Source organism: Panthera uncia, chromosome A2 (genome assembly GCF_023721935.1).
Source record: "Panthera uncia isolate 11264 chromosome A2, Puncia_PCG_1.0, whole genome shotgun sequence".
Taxonomy (NCBI): domain Eukaryota; kingdom Metazoa; phylum Chordata; class Mammalia; order Carnivora; family Felidae; genus Panthera; species Panthera uncia.
In genome coordinates, this window is record NC_064816.1 from 30773537 (window position 1) to 30792506 (window position 18970).

The 18970-nt window shown below is 45.3% G+C and overlaps 1 protein-coding gene across 1 annotated transcript in view; it reads right to left on the minus strand.

Annotated features, from left to right (window-relative positions):
- Positions 1-18970, minus strand: part of ADAMTS9 (ADAM metallopeptidase with thrombospondin type 1 motif 9) — a 162852-nt gene that overhangs the window by 138950 nt on the left and 4932 nt on the right. Inside the window, exon 3 of the mRNA XM_049642677.1 lies at positions 17354-17516. Within this exon, the coding sequence (XP_049498634.1) occupies positions 17354-17516 (163 nt within the window). The remainder of the gene's footprint in view (positions 1-17353; positions 17517-18970) is intronic.

The window sequence follows — 18970 nt, forward strand, 5'->3', positions numbered from 1 at the left end:
CTGTACCCATTAGTGGGCACTCCCCATTGCCCTTCTCCCTCTAGCCCCTGGAAATCACTAACTTATGTATCTATGGATTTGCCTACTCTCTCATGTCATACGGACGGAGTCATACACGACGTGGCCTTTTGTGACTGGCTTCTTTCACATTTTATTTATTCGTTTCTTAATTGGCGGCATTTGGGTCTAACAATCCAACTGGGTAATTCTACTAGGACCATGGGTGTACAAGTTTTTGTGTGACCATGCTTACGTCTCTCTTCGGTATGTACCTAGAAGGAGAATTGTTGTGCTTACCATTTGGAAGAACTGCCAGCTTGTTTTCCAAAGTGGCTGTACCATTCTCTTGCCTCTTCTTAAAGTTCAAATATGACACTCAGAAATAGGAGATCATTTTTTCAAGATGGTTCTCCTTCGAGGATTCCTCAAAAACTCTCACATTCACTTAACGAAATAACTTAGGAGCGACCCGTACGCCTTCAAATCTTAAAACAGTGCGTTGAGCAGAAGAAGGTATACCGTTGTCAAATAAGCACACGAAACTACGCTCAGCATCGTACATTATCAAGGAAATGCAAATTAAAACAACATGAAGATATCGCTACATGTCATTTACAATGGCCAAAATCTGGAACACGGACAACGCCAACTGCTGGCAAGGATGTTAACAACGGGAACTCTCATTCATTGATGGTGGGAATGTAAAATGGTACAGCCACTTTGGAAGACAGTTTGTCAGTTTCTTACAAAACGAACCATACCACATTATGTACCAATCAAGCTCCTTGGTATTTACCCAGAGGATTTGTTCACAGAAAAACCTGCACATGGAGGTCTATGGCTCCTATTCATAATTGCTAAACTTGGAAGCAACCGAGATGTCCTTCAGTAGCTGAATGGATAAACTGTGACACAGCCAGACAATGGAACAGTATTTAGCGCTAAAAAGAAATGAGCTAGCAAGCCATGTAAAGACATGAAGGAACCTTGAATGCATACTGCTAAGTGAAAAAAGCCAATCTAAAAAGGTTATACACTGTACTGATTCCAACTATGTGACATTCTGGAAAAGGAAAACTATGGCGAAAGTAAAATATCAGTGGTTGCCAGAGGCTGGGGCACGAAGGGATGGGTGGGCAAAGCAGAGAGGATATTTAGAACAGTGAGAATACTGTGTATGAAATCATAATGATGGATACATGTCATTTTATGCATTTGTCCAAATACAGAGAATATAATTTTTTTTTAACTTTTTTTAAATTTATTTTTGAGACAGAGAGAGACAGAGCATGAACGGGGGAGGGGCAGAGAGAGAGGGAGACACAGAATCGGAAGCAGGCTCCAGGCTCCGAGCCATCAGCCCAGAGCCCGACGCGGGGCTCGAACTCACGGACCGCGAGATCGTGACCTGAGCCGAAGTCGGATGCTTAACCGACTGAGCCACCCAGGCGCCCCCAAATACAGAGAATATAAAACACCAAGAAGAAATCATAATATAAATATGGACTTTACATGATTAAGATATAATCATTATGGTATATCAATGTAAATTCATCAACTGTAACAAATGTACCCTCTGGTGAGAGATGTTGATGGTAGGGGAGGCTATACAGGCCCGAGGGTAGGGGATGTATGGGAAATTTTTGTACCTTCCTCTCATTTTGCTATTAAAACTGCTCTATAAAATACACTTAAGACAAAAACAAACAAACAAAAACCACGAAAAAGCATAATGAAATGCACATTTGCCTTCAGAGAAAAGTGCAATATTTTGCAGTCTCCACCCTTGCATGCACAAAGAAACAAATGAGGCTGGTTAAACAGCTGGAGGGGGCAGGGGTGTGTTTCCTAAGGCCACATCATAAGCACTCAAGTTGTAACATTTTGTAACAAGAAGATGAGTTAATATTGGCTTTTCCAACTGCTTTGCGTTGCTGACTACTAAGCGGAACCAGTGATGCTTACACCAGCACAGTGTTCCAAGATCTCACGCGCTGAAGGGAGCACGCTTCAAGCCCTATTTGACTTTGGGCAAGTATCCCACCCTCCCGCCAATGCCCACCTTTCACTCTCCATTCTCTCACTTATAAAGCTCAGTAAGAACAGTACCCATTTCATAGACTTGTCTGAGGAATAGTTGGAGGTCATGCACATAAAGTGCCTAGCACATAGGAAGCAACCAGTAAGTAGAGTTATTCTTTCTATTCTTTTTTACAAGTCATAAAGGACTTAAAGGAACCATTTAAGGGAGAGTGACTACATAAAAACAATTATCTGGGGTACAGTGACAATTCCAAAGATATAAGCTATTTGTACCCTTAAATGATCTTTTCTAAGTCACTTCTCTGGACCTCAGTTTCCTGACCTCTTAAATGGGCATGTCAGGGCATGCTCCTATGTTACGGTGGTCTTGAGAATTAAATAACAAAGTACATAGAACATTCCTTATATGTTACATGTGGAATTTTAAAAAATTACTTCTGGAACACCTAATTTGTGAAGGTAGTGAGCTTGGTAAGTTGAAATAAACAATATCAAAAACAAAACAAAAATAAAACTTGGGGCCAATCCTTAAAAAAATTATATTATAAAAATTCAAGATGGCGGGACGCCTGGGTGGCTCAGTCAGTGAAGCATCTTGGTTTCGGCTTAGGTCATGATCTCATGGCTCATGGGTTCAAGCCCTGCATGAGGTTCCGGGCTGACAGCAAGGGGCCTGCTTGGGATTCTTTCTCTCACCCTCCCCCTATGCCCCTCCCCTGCCTGTGTTCTCTCTCTCTCTCAAAATAAATAAATAAACTTAAAAAAAAAAAACAACAAATTAAGATGGTTTCATTATTTAAAACCTCACAGTAAAAAAAAAAAAAAAAAAACTGTAACATTTGGCTATTTTTGGTAAAAAATATTTTAAAGGCGCTTCATGTCACATTGCCATACAATAGAACGCATATGGCTTACAAAATAACTGGAATCATTTTAGAAACTAACATTCAAGCCTTGTTATTCAGCAGTCACTCAATGAGAGTTTCATGTCCGCCGGGGTTGGGCTAAGGAGACCCAAACGTTAACTTTAACAGTTGGGAAGTTAATTATTGCTCTCTATTTTCAGAAGGTTTATCAAAATTTAACTGAACTTCCTTAAGGCACTGAGCCACCTTGTGACCTCATGGTCTAAGTGGGCAGAGAAATCATAGCACAGAACCAAAGGGAAGACTATGCCTCCCTTCTGCTCCACCTTGGCCTGGCAGCCAAAGGAAACCGGACAGGAATCTGTGGGTCCTGCTCCTGGCTTCTGGAGGCAGACCAGCCCCGGTTTGTGGCCCTGCCCGAGCACTCCTATAACTGCCCTTTGTGCCTCAAAGCCTCAGTTCCCTCATCTGAAAAATGAGGATAATAACAGGATAACAACAAAAATGAGGATTATAACAACAATCGTAATAGCAATGACAGCACATTGAAGGGTAACTGTGAGGATAGAAAGAGAGGGTGTCCAAAATGTCCTCAGTGCAAACTAGTCGTTTGCAACAGATCTCCTCTTTAGGAATTCGTGTGCTGATACTAAGGTTTCTCAAGGAAAACAGTTCTATTTCAGAAAGACTCTTCTACAGGAAAGAAGGGAGGGTGGGGGAGGGGACCAAAGGGTGAAGGGCCGGTCCCTGCTCCAGTGGGACATCCGGTCCAGTGACAAGCACACGCGCACTGATAGGGGGAAGACAGTCTGAGATGTCACGGGATGGAAACAAGGGCCACAAACGCTTCCATCTCTCAACTGACTCCAAGAGCCGATAACATACCGGGAAGAAAAAGGAGAGGCCAGTGGCATTGCCCAGACTGTCTTTGTTCTCGTCAGATCTAAGATCTGCATTACTCCCGTCTGTTCAAAGGGTTCATGAAGCCTTCAGAGATTCGGTTGGAGAGAAAAAAGTCTATTGGGACCAGAGGACGATGGATAAACAAGACCCATGGCGGGGGCGGGGGGGGGGGGGGGGTAAAACATAAAAAGAAAAACGGCCATAAAACCAATGAATGTTCTAATAATAAAGAACAATGAGTTTCCAGCAACTGGGTATGGAAGGAGCTGGGGGGTGGAGGGAAGACTGTCCTGGATGAATGAAAACTCACCAATGTTTAATTTTTTTAAAGGTCCTCAACTTGCTGGCTTTAAAAGCAAGAGTGAATCCCCAGATACTCACTGGGATATGTCAAACCCATTTCTCTGTACAAACGGTGAGCTTTGGGGAAAACACAAATGGCGCGCACAGTGTCTCGTGATGCTCTGTGCTCAGTGCCGGCAGGGAAATACGTGCAAAGGGCAGTGGTGGAAGACAGTTTGCTAAAACTCCTTTTGGCTGGCCAGAACCTTTGTGAGCTATGTTTCCCTGAGAGTGGTTCATGGGACATTAGTCCCAGAACATATTTCCAGAACCGAATAATGTAGGTTTGCAAAACATTACATGCAGCATTTCCATCTGGGACTTTCTCCATGCTCATTAGCATTTTAAGAACGTCAAGTCTTGCAGGGAAGAACCCAGTGTACATTTGTTGAACCACATAAGAGGGAAACTTACGGGCTCTTGGCGAGGTTACAGGGCAGGTGAGGGGGACTGACTCAGTCCTGGAAAGACAATGTAAAGAAGTGTATTGAGGAACTTTCCTCTGGACGGGGGCCGGTGGAGGGGGGAGGGCGGTGGCAGAGAAGGGGATGCCATTGGAAGAAAACACTTGAGAAGCTTTCTTGCAGAGTTCAAGGGGCTCGGGTGGGTTGTGGGCTGTGGGCTGTGGGTGGTGGGAGGCACGTCTGAGGGTCATCACACTATCTTCCAGCGGGTGGGTGCCTCCAGCCAAATGGGGAGACTCAGGGCACTACACCCAAAGGCCCAGCTTCCGCATTCAACAGCCTGCACCTCATTCAACAAAAGCAGTAACAAGGGGCTCCTGGCACAGTAACGCTGGCTGACATTTGTTGAGTGGGTTTCTCTGTGTCAGGGGCTCTTCTAAGCACTTCGTATCGATTAACTAGATCATTCCTCCAAGCAACCAGATATGGGAGGGACTAATTCTATCTGTTTCAAAATGAGGAAACTGAGTCATACTTGAAATAACTTGAGAAAATATTTAAAGAATATCTATTTGACGCAGTATAACATGCTGAACATACCCAGGCCTGCATGTCACTAAGAGACTGTTTGGTTTTACTATTAATATCCTGCAAAATACTCTTCTGGAAATGTTGGTTTTGACTCATTCCATTCTCTCCGCAGTAAGGGGAGCCTGGCCTTTCTGGCGGTGGGGTGCCAGCCGCCCACAGCCACCCTGTGCTATCTGCAGCCTGCTTTGGATGGCCGCCTCCCAGGCCCCTTTGTGACACAACTTGGGACCTTCTAGGCCAGCACTTTCCAGAAGAAATAAAATGTGAGCCACACATGGAAGTTAAAATTTTCTAGTAGCACATCTTAAAAACACCAAAAGGAACAGATGAAATTAATTTTGATGATATTTTCTATTTAACCCCATATATCTAGAATATTATCATTTCAACATGTGGCACTAGGCCACATTTCAAAGGCTCAGGAGCCACATGGGGCTGCTGGCTGCCATTATAGGACGGTCCTTTCAAGGTGCTCGCAGAGTGAATACCGGATCCAACATGCTGTGCCAGGGAAGTGTGGGCTTGGGACTCAGAAGGACCTGCGTTTAAATCCCAGTTTCTCCACATTCAAGCTGTGTGACTTTAGGCAAGTCATTTAAGGTCTTTGTGCCTCCGTCTTGTCATCTGTGAAATGGGGATAAGGAGAGTTCCTCCCTAACAGGGCAGTGGGGAGGATTCAATGACTTCATACACACAGAGGAACGACACAGGGCCTGTGTAAAGGCTCTGAGGGCCTTGGTTCTGGGGTGCCTCGTGACTAAAGATGAGCAGCCCCGAAGGCTGCAGGAAAGAGGTGGCCCCAGGGCTTGCTGCTATCTGACCTTTCACTGCAGCGGCAGTGGCTCTCCAGCTGAATGTGGTGCCTGTGGGGGGTCGAGGTATCCCTCCCCTGTCAGAGATTAAAGAGCAGTTGGCCCTGCAACTCTTTAAAAAGGCTTCTAGGCAACTCCTCGGGGGCATATCTCCCACATTCCTTTGATACACATCTCCCAGTTTACACACGACTGAGGACTAGCTTCCACACCACAGCCCGGACTACACATCCTTTCTCCTCCTCATGTCCGTGTCTCAGCCACCACGGAAATGAGTGGTCACAGGGACACAGTCTAATCCGATTACAAGTAGAACCCCCTGGAACCCTCTGCAGTCACAAGCCACCCTCCTACAGCACCCTGGCCCAGCTCAGATGTTCTGTTGCTTTAAATTCAGCTGTTGCTTTAATCCCCTACATGAATTAAGAGCCTGTTATCTCTCCCTATAGCCTTGAGATAGCTTCCTAAAGGATCTCAGTAGTTTATTCCTCATTATCCTTGCACATCAAATAAATCCAGTGATATTCCCAAATCTCATTTGAGGTGCCCTTTGGAACATCGTCTTTCCAAGCGCGGCTTCCACCAATGGCCTTCCCTTGACCTGCAGCTTGGAAAGTACACAGGACGCAGAAGTAAGAGGCCTGTGCTCAGGGCCCGGTTTTTCATTCGCCCTACTTCCAAGATTACGAATCCCTTCAAAGTGCTGAGCCTTGATCCTCTCTGACCCAGAAAAAGAAGGAATGGAAAAGAAGTTCTCTCTCAAGTTCCTTCCAGTATTAAAAAATTGTGAGTTCTTATCTTTTATAAGATAAAATCAAATAATGCTGAAAAATGAGCTCCTAGTTCAACACAGGCTAAACCCACCAGAGTGTCCTCTCCTGGTCAGCTGACACTTGGAAAGAGGGTGTCAAAGAGACAGCCAAACAGGGGGCAGGGTGGGAGGGTGGAAGGAGCCAGAGTAAATCCAGAGCAGAGAGACACCCACAGAAAAGAAGTGGGTGGCAGCTTATGTTCAAGGGAAGTGCAGTGTGTGTGTGTGTGTGTGTGTGTGTGTGTGTGTGCATGTCTCCATTATTCACTGCACATTTTCTATTTGGCACCTGCTAAAACAGATAATAGTTGCTGAAAACCATTTCCATTCTCTCTAATCTAACTTGTTAGAGTGGAAAGGCATCAAATGTGAGAATTAGGAAATTGGCTTACAAGAAAAAAAAAAAAACAGCACATCATCAGGAAACTTTGGAAAAGCCTTAAACTGTCCCCGGAGCAACTTGGGACTAATGGAGTCCTGTCTCTCATTCCACACACCACAGGCCAACTGCTATCTTCAACCCCCTGCTCTGATTCTAATGTCCCGCGAGAGATGAAGAGTAATAAATCAGCAAGCATTGCACCAACATTTACCCCTTGCTTTTGCTCCTTCTCGGACCCCACCACCTGCAGGTACACAAAGCATCGTATCTTGCATTTCCTTATGCTCCTTTTTGGGGTCTTCAGAATGCTTCATATTTATTGATTCGCAGCTGTACAGAATGCCCATGCAGAAGTCTGGCCCAGACAGGAGCCGACTTTGGCTACTCACAAATGGCTACAGTAACAATTCTGTAATGATCTGAGTATCAAAGAGAGCCTAACTTTGGCAGATACAAAGTTAAACCGTTTAAATCTCAACTGCATGATAAAATAGCCCTTCATTGAACAAGTGGGTTTATTCCCTCATACGAAGAGAACTAACAGATTCTACAGCATCTTACTTCAAAAAGACGGCCCATTCAGGTCAGATGAAGAGTCTGAGCTCCGCCCCGATGAACCCCAAATACTTCTTCCCTCTGTTAGTCTGCATGCCTGACCAATTTCCCTCTGGCCCTGACCAAAGCCTTCTGAAGTTTCTTACATCTCTTCTTGAGAAGGAGGCGTGCATCTAACTTGTTTCAGGGGCTTACCTGGAAGATAAACACATTGGCCAGGTATTCTATGACCCTTTTTTCCTCGACCGACAATGGGTTTCTGAAGCAAAGTGATAGGAACAACCAGGAATGGTGACAGGTGACAAGGAAATCAATCTGGGGCTCAAAGTAAAGCAGGGAGCCCTCATGCTATCTCTGGTTCCAGACGCTTACCAAAAGTGCCAAGACAGGAGGCAGGAAAGCAGGTCGTACATCACGGGGTCCTAATTTCGTGCCCAAACCTAACTTGCCACTTGACAATTCCCAATTGCAAACTGACTCTCACAGGCTTCCAACACAGGTGAGTACAATCCTTGAATGGTAGACAAGGGAGTCTTAGTAAATACTGTAAATCGAGGATCTTTCTATTGGTAGGTTTAAAAAAAGAAGAAAGAGGGTTATCAAGGTACTCCAGATAAAGGGGCAAAAATCAACCCAACCAAGCTGCCTTTTGTGCTCAATGAAATTACTCTGATAAGTGGCTCATTCCTGGTAGCTTTGTTCTTGGTAACTGCTCTGGGTTTAGGGCTGACCCAGGTCTTTCGAATGGCTGCAAATGCAGACCGACCTTAGGACGACAAAGAGGAATCAGTGAATAAAAGAAGTGGAAAGGGGGGGAAAGACCGCGGGGAGCAAATCTAACCCAGAAGGAAAATCGTAATTTAATAAGGATGACACTGGCAAGGAAGTGAAAAGTTATTTAAGAGATAGAACAACCAGCCGCGACATGGGGAGCTGATTCAGATCACAGCCTAAACGAGTGGACTTGAAGGAGGCATTTCAGGGACAATTAGGAACGTTTTATAAACAGGCACCGTTCAGGTTATATGGAGCGATTATTGTTGATTTTGCTCAGCATGGTATATTTACATTACAGTTACGGAAGAAAGTATCCTCGTTTTTCAGAGATGTCCATGGGAGTATTCAGATAGAAAATGTCATGGTACCTGGGTTTCCTTTAAAATAGTCCAGCAGAGGGGCACCTGGGTGGCACAGTCGGTTAAGCGTCCGGCTTCAGCCAGGTCACGATCTCGCGGTCCGTGAGTTCGAGCCCCGAGTCAGGCTCTGGGCTGATGGCTCGGAGCCTGGAGCCTGTTTCCGATTCTGTGTCTCCCTCTCTCTCTGCCCCTCCCCCCGTTCATGCTCTGTCTCTCTCTGTCCCAAAAATAAATTAAAAAAAAAAAAAAAAAAAAAAAACGGAAAAAAAAAAAAAAAAAGTCCAGCAGAGAGAAAAAATAAAAAGCACACATGGAAAAAAAAAAAAGCACACATTACGGGTAGATGGGTTCGTTTACAATTGCCTCCACCTGTTTAAGTGTGCTTATATGTTTCTTAATAACGTGCTTTTTAAAAGACACCAGGGAGGGTCGGGGGCCGGGGGGCATCTGGGTGGCTCAGTCAGTCAAGCGTCTGACTTTGGCTCAAGTCATGATCTCACAGTTCGTTGGTTGGAGCCCGGCGTTGGGTTCTGTGCTGACAGCTCAGAGCCTAGAGCCTGGAGCCTGCTTCGGATTCTGCGTCTCCCTCTCTCTCTGACCCTCCCTCCCCTCTCTCTAAAATAAATAAATAAATAAATAAATAAATAAATAAATAAATAAATAAAAAGACATGATGGAAAAAATTGAAATGAAAGAAAAAAACACTGCCTGTATTAGAAGTTTCTTTTTTATTATCCTTTCATTTTGTTGTATAGCACTATTAACACTGATGTTTTTAAATGTTTTTATTTATTTTTGAGACAGAGAGAGACAGAGCATGAGCAGGGAAGGGGCAGAGAGAGAGGGAGACACAGAATCGGAAGCAGGCTCCAGGCTCTGAGACATCAGCACAGAGCCCGATGTGGGGCTCGAACTCACAGACTGTGAGATCATGACCTGAGCCAAAGTCGGACGCTTGACCGACTGAGCCACTCAGGCGCCCCAACACTGATGTTTTTAAAAAGCTGCCACAAAGAAGATAAATCTGAGGGAAGAGGCTCAAGAATTCAGTTATTTAAAAAAGTAATTTTCTAGTAATTTGCAAAGAGAGAGGCCATTGCTTATTGCCTAATGCATCTGACTATGTATTAGATATAGTCATTGGAGAACATATCAAAGACAAAAAAAGGTATACACACTGACGAGGAACAAAAAGGTGTAAGTGACAGGAAATTAAGCCAAAACAATAAATCCCAAATGGTGGAAACTATCTTTAAAGATTCAAACAGCCCTGTGTTTGAGGGCTGTTTCCCTTACACAGTGCGCACAAGTTCATTGACCGCTTGGAGTTCAGCTTTCTTATTTGTAAAAGGGAATAAAAAAAACGAGGCATCTTCCTTGCAGGGAGCTGTTGTTGCAGGACTAACTGAAAGAACCCACGGTGTGCCCAGCACAAGGCTCCTTGACTGTTGCCCATTCTTACATTCACAGGCTGAACAGCCCAAAGAAAGGATGTGAAGATACAGAGGGTGTGTGGGAAGATGAAGGCAGGCCGGCTTCTCACAGAAGTAACTAATTAGCCAACAACCACTGACCTGCCTGAGCCCGGGCAGGAGCGTGAGGTCAGCCAATGCTTCTGTCGCATCCTGGAACCCTCAAGCTGTCCCAGAATTGTTTACCTAAAGCCCCCCTCGGAGGTCTGCCCTTAGCTCTGTCTCTCACTCCATTTGGGCCCAACTCTCAGGGCAGCTAATCTAATCAGCTAATCTATGCTAAATTATTAATGGGATCCCAGAGGTTAATGAGTAACAAGGATACTCTCCAACAGAGGCAAGCTGCAGACCAAGGCCTCAGCGAGTCATTAGAGTCTCGGTGGGAATTCCGGGCATCAGGCAGCCCTCCTCCAATCCTATCAAATTATAGGCAAGCATGTTAAAAATCCTGCCAGCAAAAGTAATCCATATCCGAATGCAAACGAATCAACAAAGGACAGAGCAAAAAACCCTCCAAGTACACCAGCACAAAATGGTTGTAGGCATTGGTGTGTTTTCAAGTTTTGTGTCCTTGGGCGAGCCCACTGGATGCACTTCTCTGTGTCCCCATCGTGCCATGTGCACCACGGAGGTCGAGGTAAGGATTAAATTACACAATTCATGTAAAGCACTTGGAACAGTGCCTGCCACACAATACATGCTCAACAAATGTCAGCCGTTGTTGATATCATTTGGACTTGTATATTCAATGGAGTTAGGCCCACAGTGCAGCACGCTGGAATTAGATCGGGGTTCAAATGTCAGGCCCACTTCCCACTAGCTGTGTGACTTTGCACAAGCGGTTCGGCCTCTCTGAGCTGTAATTTTCTCAAATGTAAAATAAAGATGATAATACCTACCCTATAGGGTTGATGAACAGATTTCAAGTGCTAACATATGGAATGTGGGTAGCACACATAAAGCCCTAACAAAGGATGTCTTGAACCATCATCTTGTGTTTTCTAGCGTTTTTGACTGCACCCTTGGGAGTCAGACCAACAGGTGACCAGACATTCTAGTGGACAGAGTCTCCAGTGCCTCATGGAGACTAAGCCATGGTAATCCCTGGGTATGTCCAACAGGCACAAGGCAGTTTAGCTGGGTTGAGATGGAGCCTCAGCTTTGATCGGTCCCGATGTCCCAAGGAAGTACACACAAGGCAGGATTTTCATCTGTCCGGCTACTAAGACTGTCTAATTAAAAAAAAAAAAAAAAAACTGCATGGGATCATGGCTTGGCTGTCGATATCTGGTGACAAATGCCACGGGGCTACAAAATAATTACATGCCAGTATCCTCGTTTCTCTTTTAACTGTATCTTCTGATTATAAAATTACTATAGAATTATGTCAGAAATATAGGCATTTAAAATAAAAAGACAAATGTTGCCTATGTTCCTGTCAACCACAAACAATCCCTTTTTAATATTTCGGCGCATACCGGGGGCACCTGGGTGGCTCAGTCAGTTAAGCATCCCACTTCGGCTCAGGTCCTGATCTCATGGTGAGTTCGAGCCCTGCGTTGGGCTCTGTGCTGACAGCTCAGAGCCTGGAGCCTGCTTCGGATTCTGTGTCTCCCTCTCTGTCTCTTCCCCACTCACACACTGTCTCTCTCTCCCTCTCTCTCTCTCTCAAAGATAAGTAAACATTTAAAAAAAATGTCTGTGCATACTGCTTCAGATTTTTCTCAATACACACATATACCACCACACTGTTGCCGTTTTAAAAAAATGAGATCATACCATACCCACTAACTTATCATCTGCTTGTTCACTATATGTATATATGTATATATACACATATATACATATATACATATATATACATACATATATATACCTATACACATACATATATATGTGTGTGTGTGTGTGTGTGTATTTGTTAACATAAACCTGTATGCTTATTTTTGATGGCTGCATAGGAATCCATGAAATGTATACCTCATGAATATTTGATCTATCCTCCGACTGAGAGGCACTTAGGGTTTTCCATCCTGCTGCTATAATAAACAACACCATACTAAGTATTCTCCCACAAACATCCATACACAATTGTCCAATTGTTTCCTTAGAAGTGGCATCGATGGGTCAACGAGTATATAATTCTTAAATTCCTTAAATAAAACAAAACAAAAGCAGGCTTGCCGAGATGGGAGGGCGAGAGAGGTATTCTAATAACGGAAAAACACTGTCGTTTAGGCCCAGGCAAACAAAACAGCCTTGTGTCGGCCTTCTCCCCTGCCTTTCTCTCTCTCTCATCTACCAGGAAGCACGTCTGTCTCACTGATAAGAGCAACTAAATCCTCTTGTGCAAAATTCAGAGTCAAACGCAGAGTGTCCGTGAGACAGAACTTGGGGTTTCATCTGGAAAAGCCACGTGAAGGATCAGCAGGAAGCGGCTTGTAAAAGGCAATAAGCTCCTGAATGGCTCCCCTGAGCTTGCCACTTGGTCCCCCTGGTGTGTGGGGGCACACAGGCCGTCAGCTCGATGAACCCTACTGAGGACCCGCTGCGTAGGGGACCCTGAAATGACAAGGGCATGCCACAGGAGGCAGAAGATGCCCACAGCCCATGCGGAAGCCTGAGCAACTTACAAACAGGATGACAATCACAGATAAATCCAGACACACTCAACTGGCCCAAACGTATACACATAGACATAACCAATGATGCCACAACAGAGACATTCTCGCGAGGGCAGCCACCAGGCCGAGAGGAACTTGCAAGAGATGAGTTTTTACAATGCTGCATTAGGTACAGAAAAAAAAGCAGCTGAGAGAAAGGGCTCTCGGCCCCACCACTTGCTGGCAGGGTGACCTTGGGCAAGTCCCATAAGCCCTTTATGACCTGGTTACCAAGAAGCTCTAAGCTTAATCACGGGAACCCGATTAGCTCTGGGTTTTGGTATTTTGAGTTTTCCTTTCCTTGCTGTGTTGTTTCAATTTCTATTTTCATGATTCTTCTTTCTAGCCCACCATTCAGTGATTGCCTACCATCTGCTAAACACTGTCCTGGGAGCTTTCATTATTTCATACTCATTTAGTCCTAACTACACCCTTGAAAGGTATGTGTTATTCTTACTTTATGCTCTAAATATGCTGGAGGTCACACGGCTGACTGGAATAAAGATGGTTCCTGGTTTTATCCTCATGGCACAGAGGGGTTAGTAAATACGTTGAGGCTGAATGAACACATGAATGAATAAATTAAGTTGTTGACTCCCATCTGAACCCATGAAATTTTCACTACATAAGACTCCCTTCTGCACGTGTCTTTTTAACATCATTTATCTCAGAATCTGTTCCTTGAAAATCAGATATACATCAAGAATCAGACATGAACAGGACTCACAATCCATCTGTAGGGAGCAGTGTGACAGTCACAGTGCCTGGCCCTGGGCAGACTCCCAGCAGCCAGCAACTAAAGGGTTAAGGCCCAGCTCAGCAGGGGACTTCCAGGAGCCTGCTCCAAGGCTAGGGCTATCTTAAATTCTGAGGGGCTGGTGTTGAATGTATAGAGTATCACTCCTAGAAATAAGTAACTTAACATCCCAGGACTACAGTTTACTCATCTGTACAGAATATTCGTTTGTTGGCCTAGAGCTAACAATTTAAATTTTCCTCCAGAAAATCTTCTGTCATCCTAAGAGAAGAACTAGAAAGCAGTGATGAAGAACACCAAGGGTGCCTGGGGGGCTCAGTTGGTTGAGCATCCGACTTCAGCTCAGGTCAGGAGCTCAAGGTTCATGAGCTTGAGCCCCATGTCGGGCTCTCTGCTGTCACAGACCTGCTTCAGATCCTGTCTCTGTCTTTCTCTCTGCCCCTCCCTGGCTTGCAAGCACCTCTCCCCCACCGGCATGAGCGCTCTCTCTCTCCCTTTCTCAAAAGTAGACACTAAAGTGGGTCACCATGAAAACAAAACAGAACAAAAGAACCCCAGGTCCCAAAGCAAGTGGCAAGCAAGGGATAGTGGTTATTGCCTTAAATCCCACGTTAGCACGAACTCTCACGTTTATCTGAACTTCTGGGTCCCGTAGAGCACTCGGTAAATCCCAGGTTTCTTGCTCCTTCTCACCAGCCCGAGACAGAGGTTGGTTTTATTGTTGTTGCTGTTGTTTTAAAGAATCTGCGTTTGTTTGAGGTTCCCAGGATACTTCTAAAGTTTACTCTGGGCTACCAACCACTGCTCTGGGGAGAAATCCCTACAGGTGAATGGATTGACACTGGTAGAGGATATTTTCTGCTCCGACCAGAGAGGCTTCTCCCACCCCCCACCTACTTTCACTCCCTGTGCACAGGCTACCTGGTTTTGAAGGTTTCCAAGACCTGCCACTCTGTTCCTCTAATGGCTGCTGGTGAATTGTGCCATATTCCGAAGTTCTCTCCAACTGTTCTGAGCCTCATGCATCTGTATTCAAACAAGGGTTGCAGAAGCAGCTGGAAGAGAGAAACCAGAATGGCAGCAACCAGTCCAGCAGCCACATTTGGAAGAGCCGATCAAACTGCTGGGCTCCTGATTCATCAGGAGTGAAGGAAAGGCAGCCATATTGGTCCCTGGCAAGGACAAACCAGAAGGAACACTAAGTTGGCACCAGTGATTTGGATGGTGGCACACAGAGGCCGCCAAACCCATAATGACTAGAACGCAAATAACTCCTGTGAAAACTTGAGGCATCTTCCCTTGTCCTCCATCTGCACCTTTCGAGAGTCCCCCGTTCTTTCTGTTTTCAACAGGACTTGACAATGACTCGTCCTCTAGCCCAGGAAACCAAATGTCCGTTGACTCAGGTAATTAACTTTTAAAAAATGAACTCTGAGGGTTTTCTGAGTGAGAGCGTCAAGTAAGACTTCTCTCTCTTTCTGTCACAGCCAACGCGCGCACGCACGCACACACACACACACACGTGCACAGACAAAATGGGTCACAGGATAAGACAGACATGGGCTGTCATGATGAAGTAGCTGTGAGACCTGACCCAAGTTGCTTCGTCTCTGCTCCTCTGCCAGGTACGATGGGGGTAAGAATGGCACCCGCCCCACAGGGTTGTGGTAAGGATTCAGGGAAGTCGTGAAGGGAAAGGGCTTTGCGCAATGCCAGTGCAGAATAGGACCTTCAGAGCCGAAAGGCTTTTGTTTGTTGGTTTTGTTTTGTTTTAAATCTTGGTTTGCTGCCACTTTAGGGCAGAAGAATGTCACCAGGTGCCACTGTTCAATAAACTGATCAATGAACATACCAGTTGGGTATCTTTCAAACATATATTAGTAAGATAAAAGGGGAGGAATCACATCTTTCCTCTCTATCACACACTATATATAGGTTTGTATACATATATAAGATGAACACTTGCTAATTCTGATATGGGAAGTCAAGAAGCAAAGGACACTGTTCTTACAAGCGGGGTCCAAACAACGGGACGACATCTTGCCGCTAAAGTTAATGGCAGCCAGGAAGGGCGCAAGTTGCTGGCACTATTTTTTCTGAGCACACCACTCCTTCAACCGGCTCTCCCTCGCCCTGGCTCTCCAGTGAGTCTAACTGACACGCTATTTCACTTAGATTCCATTTAGCCCTGGCAGTGGGAACACGGTGCGACATGAGCTACCACACCACACAACTTATGACTTGACTACTCCAGGTCATAAGGAGCCAATGTTATCTTTCACTGAAAGATTTCCCTTTAGAAATCACAATTCCAGGACGCAATAGGATACCACCGTGTCACAGCAGAAGAACCTGATACAGATATAGGATGAGATAAGGACTCACTTGGGAAGCATTTTGGGAACCCCCTGCCGGTTTTGAGCTTTATTTCGGAGATGCCAGAAAGACCCTGGGAGGTTATATGATTTAGAGAAGCAACTTTTAAAAAATAAAGAAGAGGAAGAAGGATAAAGTTTTAGAAACAGAAAGTCGGAAGAACAACAACAACAAAAAGAGTATTTTAACAAACATCCTAAAACAGGATCAAACTGAAGGACGATCTTTTTTTTTTAATTTTTTTTTTAACGTTTATTTATTTTTGAGACAGAGAGAGACAGAGCATGAACAGGGGAGGGTCAGAGAGAGGGAAACACAGAATCTGAAACAGGCTCCAGGCTGTGAGTGGTTAGCACAGGGCCTGACGCAGGGCTCGAACTCACGGACCGCGAGATCATGACCTGAGCCAAAGTCGGACGCTTAACCGACTGAGCCACCCAGGCGCCCCTGAAGGACGATCTTTAGTGATAAGCTGAGAAAGTGACCAGGCTTCAAAGAGGGTGAAGAGTTGCCTCATGGCTAGAGACTGAGCAACACACACAAGCATAAGTTTTTCAAGGTGCCCAGAATGACACATGTCTGACAATGGCCAGGCACATAAGCGCAAAGCCTCAAGGAAACTGTCCAGCATGGGCAGGAGTCTAGGGGTGGGCGGATACGCATTTGACGCAAACCCAGAAATGCCATCTACACTTCCATTTGCTTATTTCCCAAAGTCACAGAGCAACGGCGAAAACCGAAGTTGATGGGAAAAATTCCTATAAACACACAGAGGTTTTTCGGAGTTCCATTTGTGAGACTTTTTCACTTTTCATAACCTTACATGGTTAAAAAAAAAAACAACAAATCCCTCATGAACAGAAAACACCAGAACACCCGGGGAACACGAGCGATGGCTGATTGAGGGTATGGCTGCAAGAGCCTGAAGACGTTACTAACGCTTGATCCTAAAAATCAGCAACTTCAACGAGAGGCAGCTTTGCCCACAGAGAGCTTGAAGCTAGTTGAGCTTGTACCCGAACTTGGTGAGTTCCCAGCTGTGCTACCTTGGACAACTTACTAAACCTCTTTTCAGCTTCCACACCTGTGCCATGGGGCTATACGTACCTCGCTTGAAGACTGAATCCAAGACAACGTACGTGGTAGCACTTCGCAGCCTGTCAAAGAGCTACGTGTTTGTAGTGTGGCCACTAACCCATCTCGCAGAGCTGGGATCTCTGCTTAAGCGAGAAGGAAATACCTGAGGTGTCACACGCCTGCCTTCCTGTTGAGGGCTCTCCGTGCAGGATGCTGTGCCTATAGATAATGTGGGGTTTGTTTTGTTCCTCTTCGTCTTCTTGTTCATCAATGGACAGCAGTGGTTCAATAAAATAATCCCCATCATGGGACCGGAATGTGCCCAGCTGCAAATGAAGAGAGGGGAGAGGTTGATTTAATATAACTCAACCACAAGGAGGGAAAAAAAAGGAACATTGTCAAGTAGACAAGGTGCCGTTTCACCCAATCCCTTCCCCATGAGGGCTGCTCGAATGGAACTTGCTGCCGACATATTTGGAGAAGCAGTTTATTTTCAATCCGCCAGGCCAGGTCTGTACCTTCTTCATTTGACAACTGCTCTCCAAATCTGTTTCTAAGAAATCCTTCCCTGGTGCTCAAATTCTCATCACACTCACTTTTAAAGGAAAGAGAGCATTCTTCTTTGTGTTAAGATAGCCCGGAAACTTAGGGAAAAGTGTGAGCTTCCCAGGGAAAAGCTGACCTGTGGAGGCCTTATCATTAATTCAAATTCAGAGAGCATATACTGATCACAGGCACTCCACGTGGTGCTGCCTGTGACAGTGGCACATGAGCGTCTCTGCACCCCCTCCCTGTGCAATAGGGAGTGAAATGGTGCAAGGCCTGGAGTCAGGATGCCTTAGGTTCCCAACCCTGCCACTCACCCATCCACCCTGGGCAAGTTCCTTAATCGCTCTGAGTTTCAGCTTCCTTGTTCATCCATTGGTGATAAAAATACATACTGTAAAGCCTTACTGTGCAGAATAAATGGGAAAATACATGGAAAGTGCTTAGCAAAAGGACCCTTTGTAAGGAACTGTAACACCTTAGTGGCTTTTTGTGTTGCTGTGTTAGCCTCTAACCGCCAGGACAGAATGTGTGTGGGGCACCTGGGTGGCTCAGTCCCTTGAGCGTCTGACTCTTGGTTTCAGCTCAGGTCATGATCTCTCAGTTCAGGAGTTCGAGCCTTGAGTGGGGTTCTGTGCTAACAGCTCAGAGTCTCGAGCCGGCTTCGAATTCTGTGTCTCCCTCTCTCTCTCTCCCTGTTCCCCACTCATTCTCTCTCTCTCTCTCTCAAAAAAATAAACATTAAATATATATATAAACAACTCTTGTGTTCTCTGAGCACACAGCAGGAAGCTTACTATAACACATGAAACCTACCAGAGACAGGTCATAAAGACTAGGAAAGAACTTGGGAGCTCATGTGATCTGACACCTTTGATTAGAAAAGAGGAAATGAAGACCCAGAGGGAGGAAGTGACTTGTCTAAAGTCCCTCTTCAGTGATACAGAAGCAGCTGAATCGTGCTTCAGGTTGAATCTTAACAGTGTCCAATGCTGAATCTAGAACTCAGGAATTTGGAGTTTAGTCCAGTACCTTTTTGGAAAGAACTTTGAGGGGCGTCTGGGTGGCTCAGTCGGTTAAGTGTCCGACTCCTGATTTTGGCTCAGGTCACAGTCTCACATGATCTTGTGAGATTGAGCCCTGCCTAGGACTTTGCGCTGACAGCACGGAGCCTGCTTGGGATTCTCTCTCTCTCTCTCTCTCTCTCTCTCTCTCTCTCTGTCTCTCTCTACTC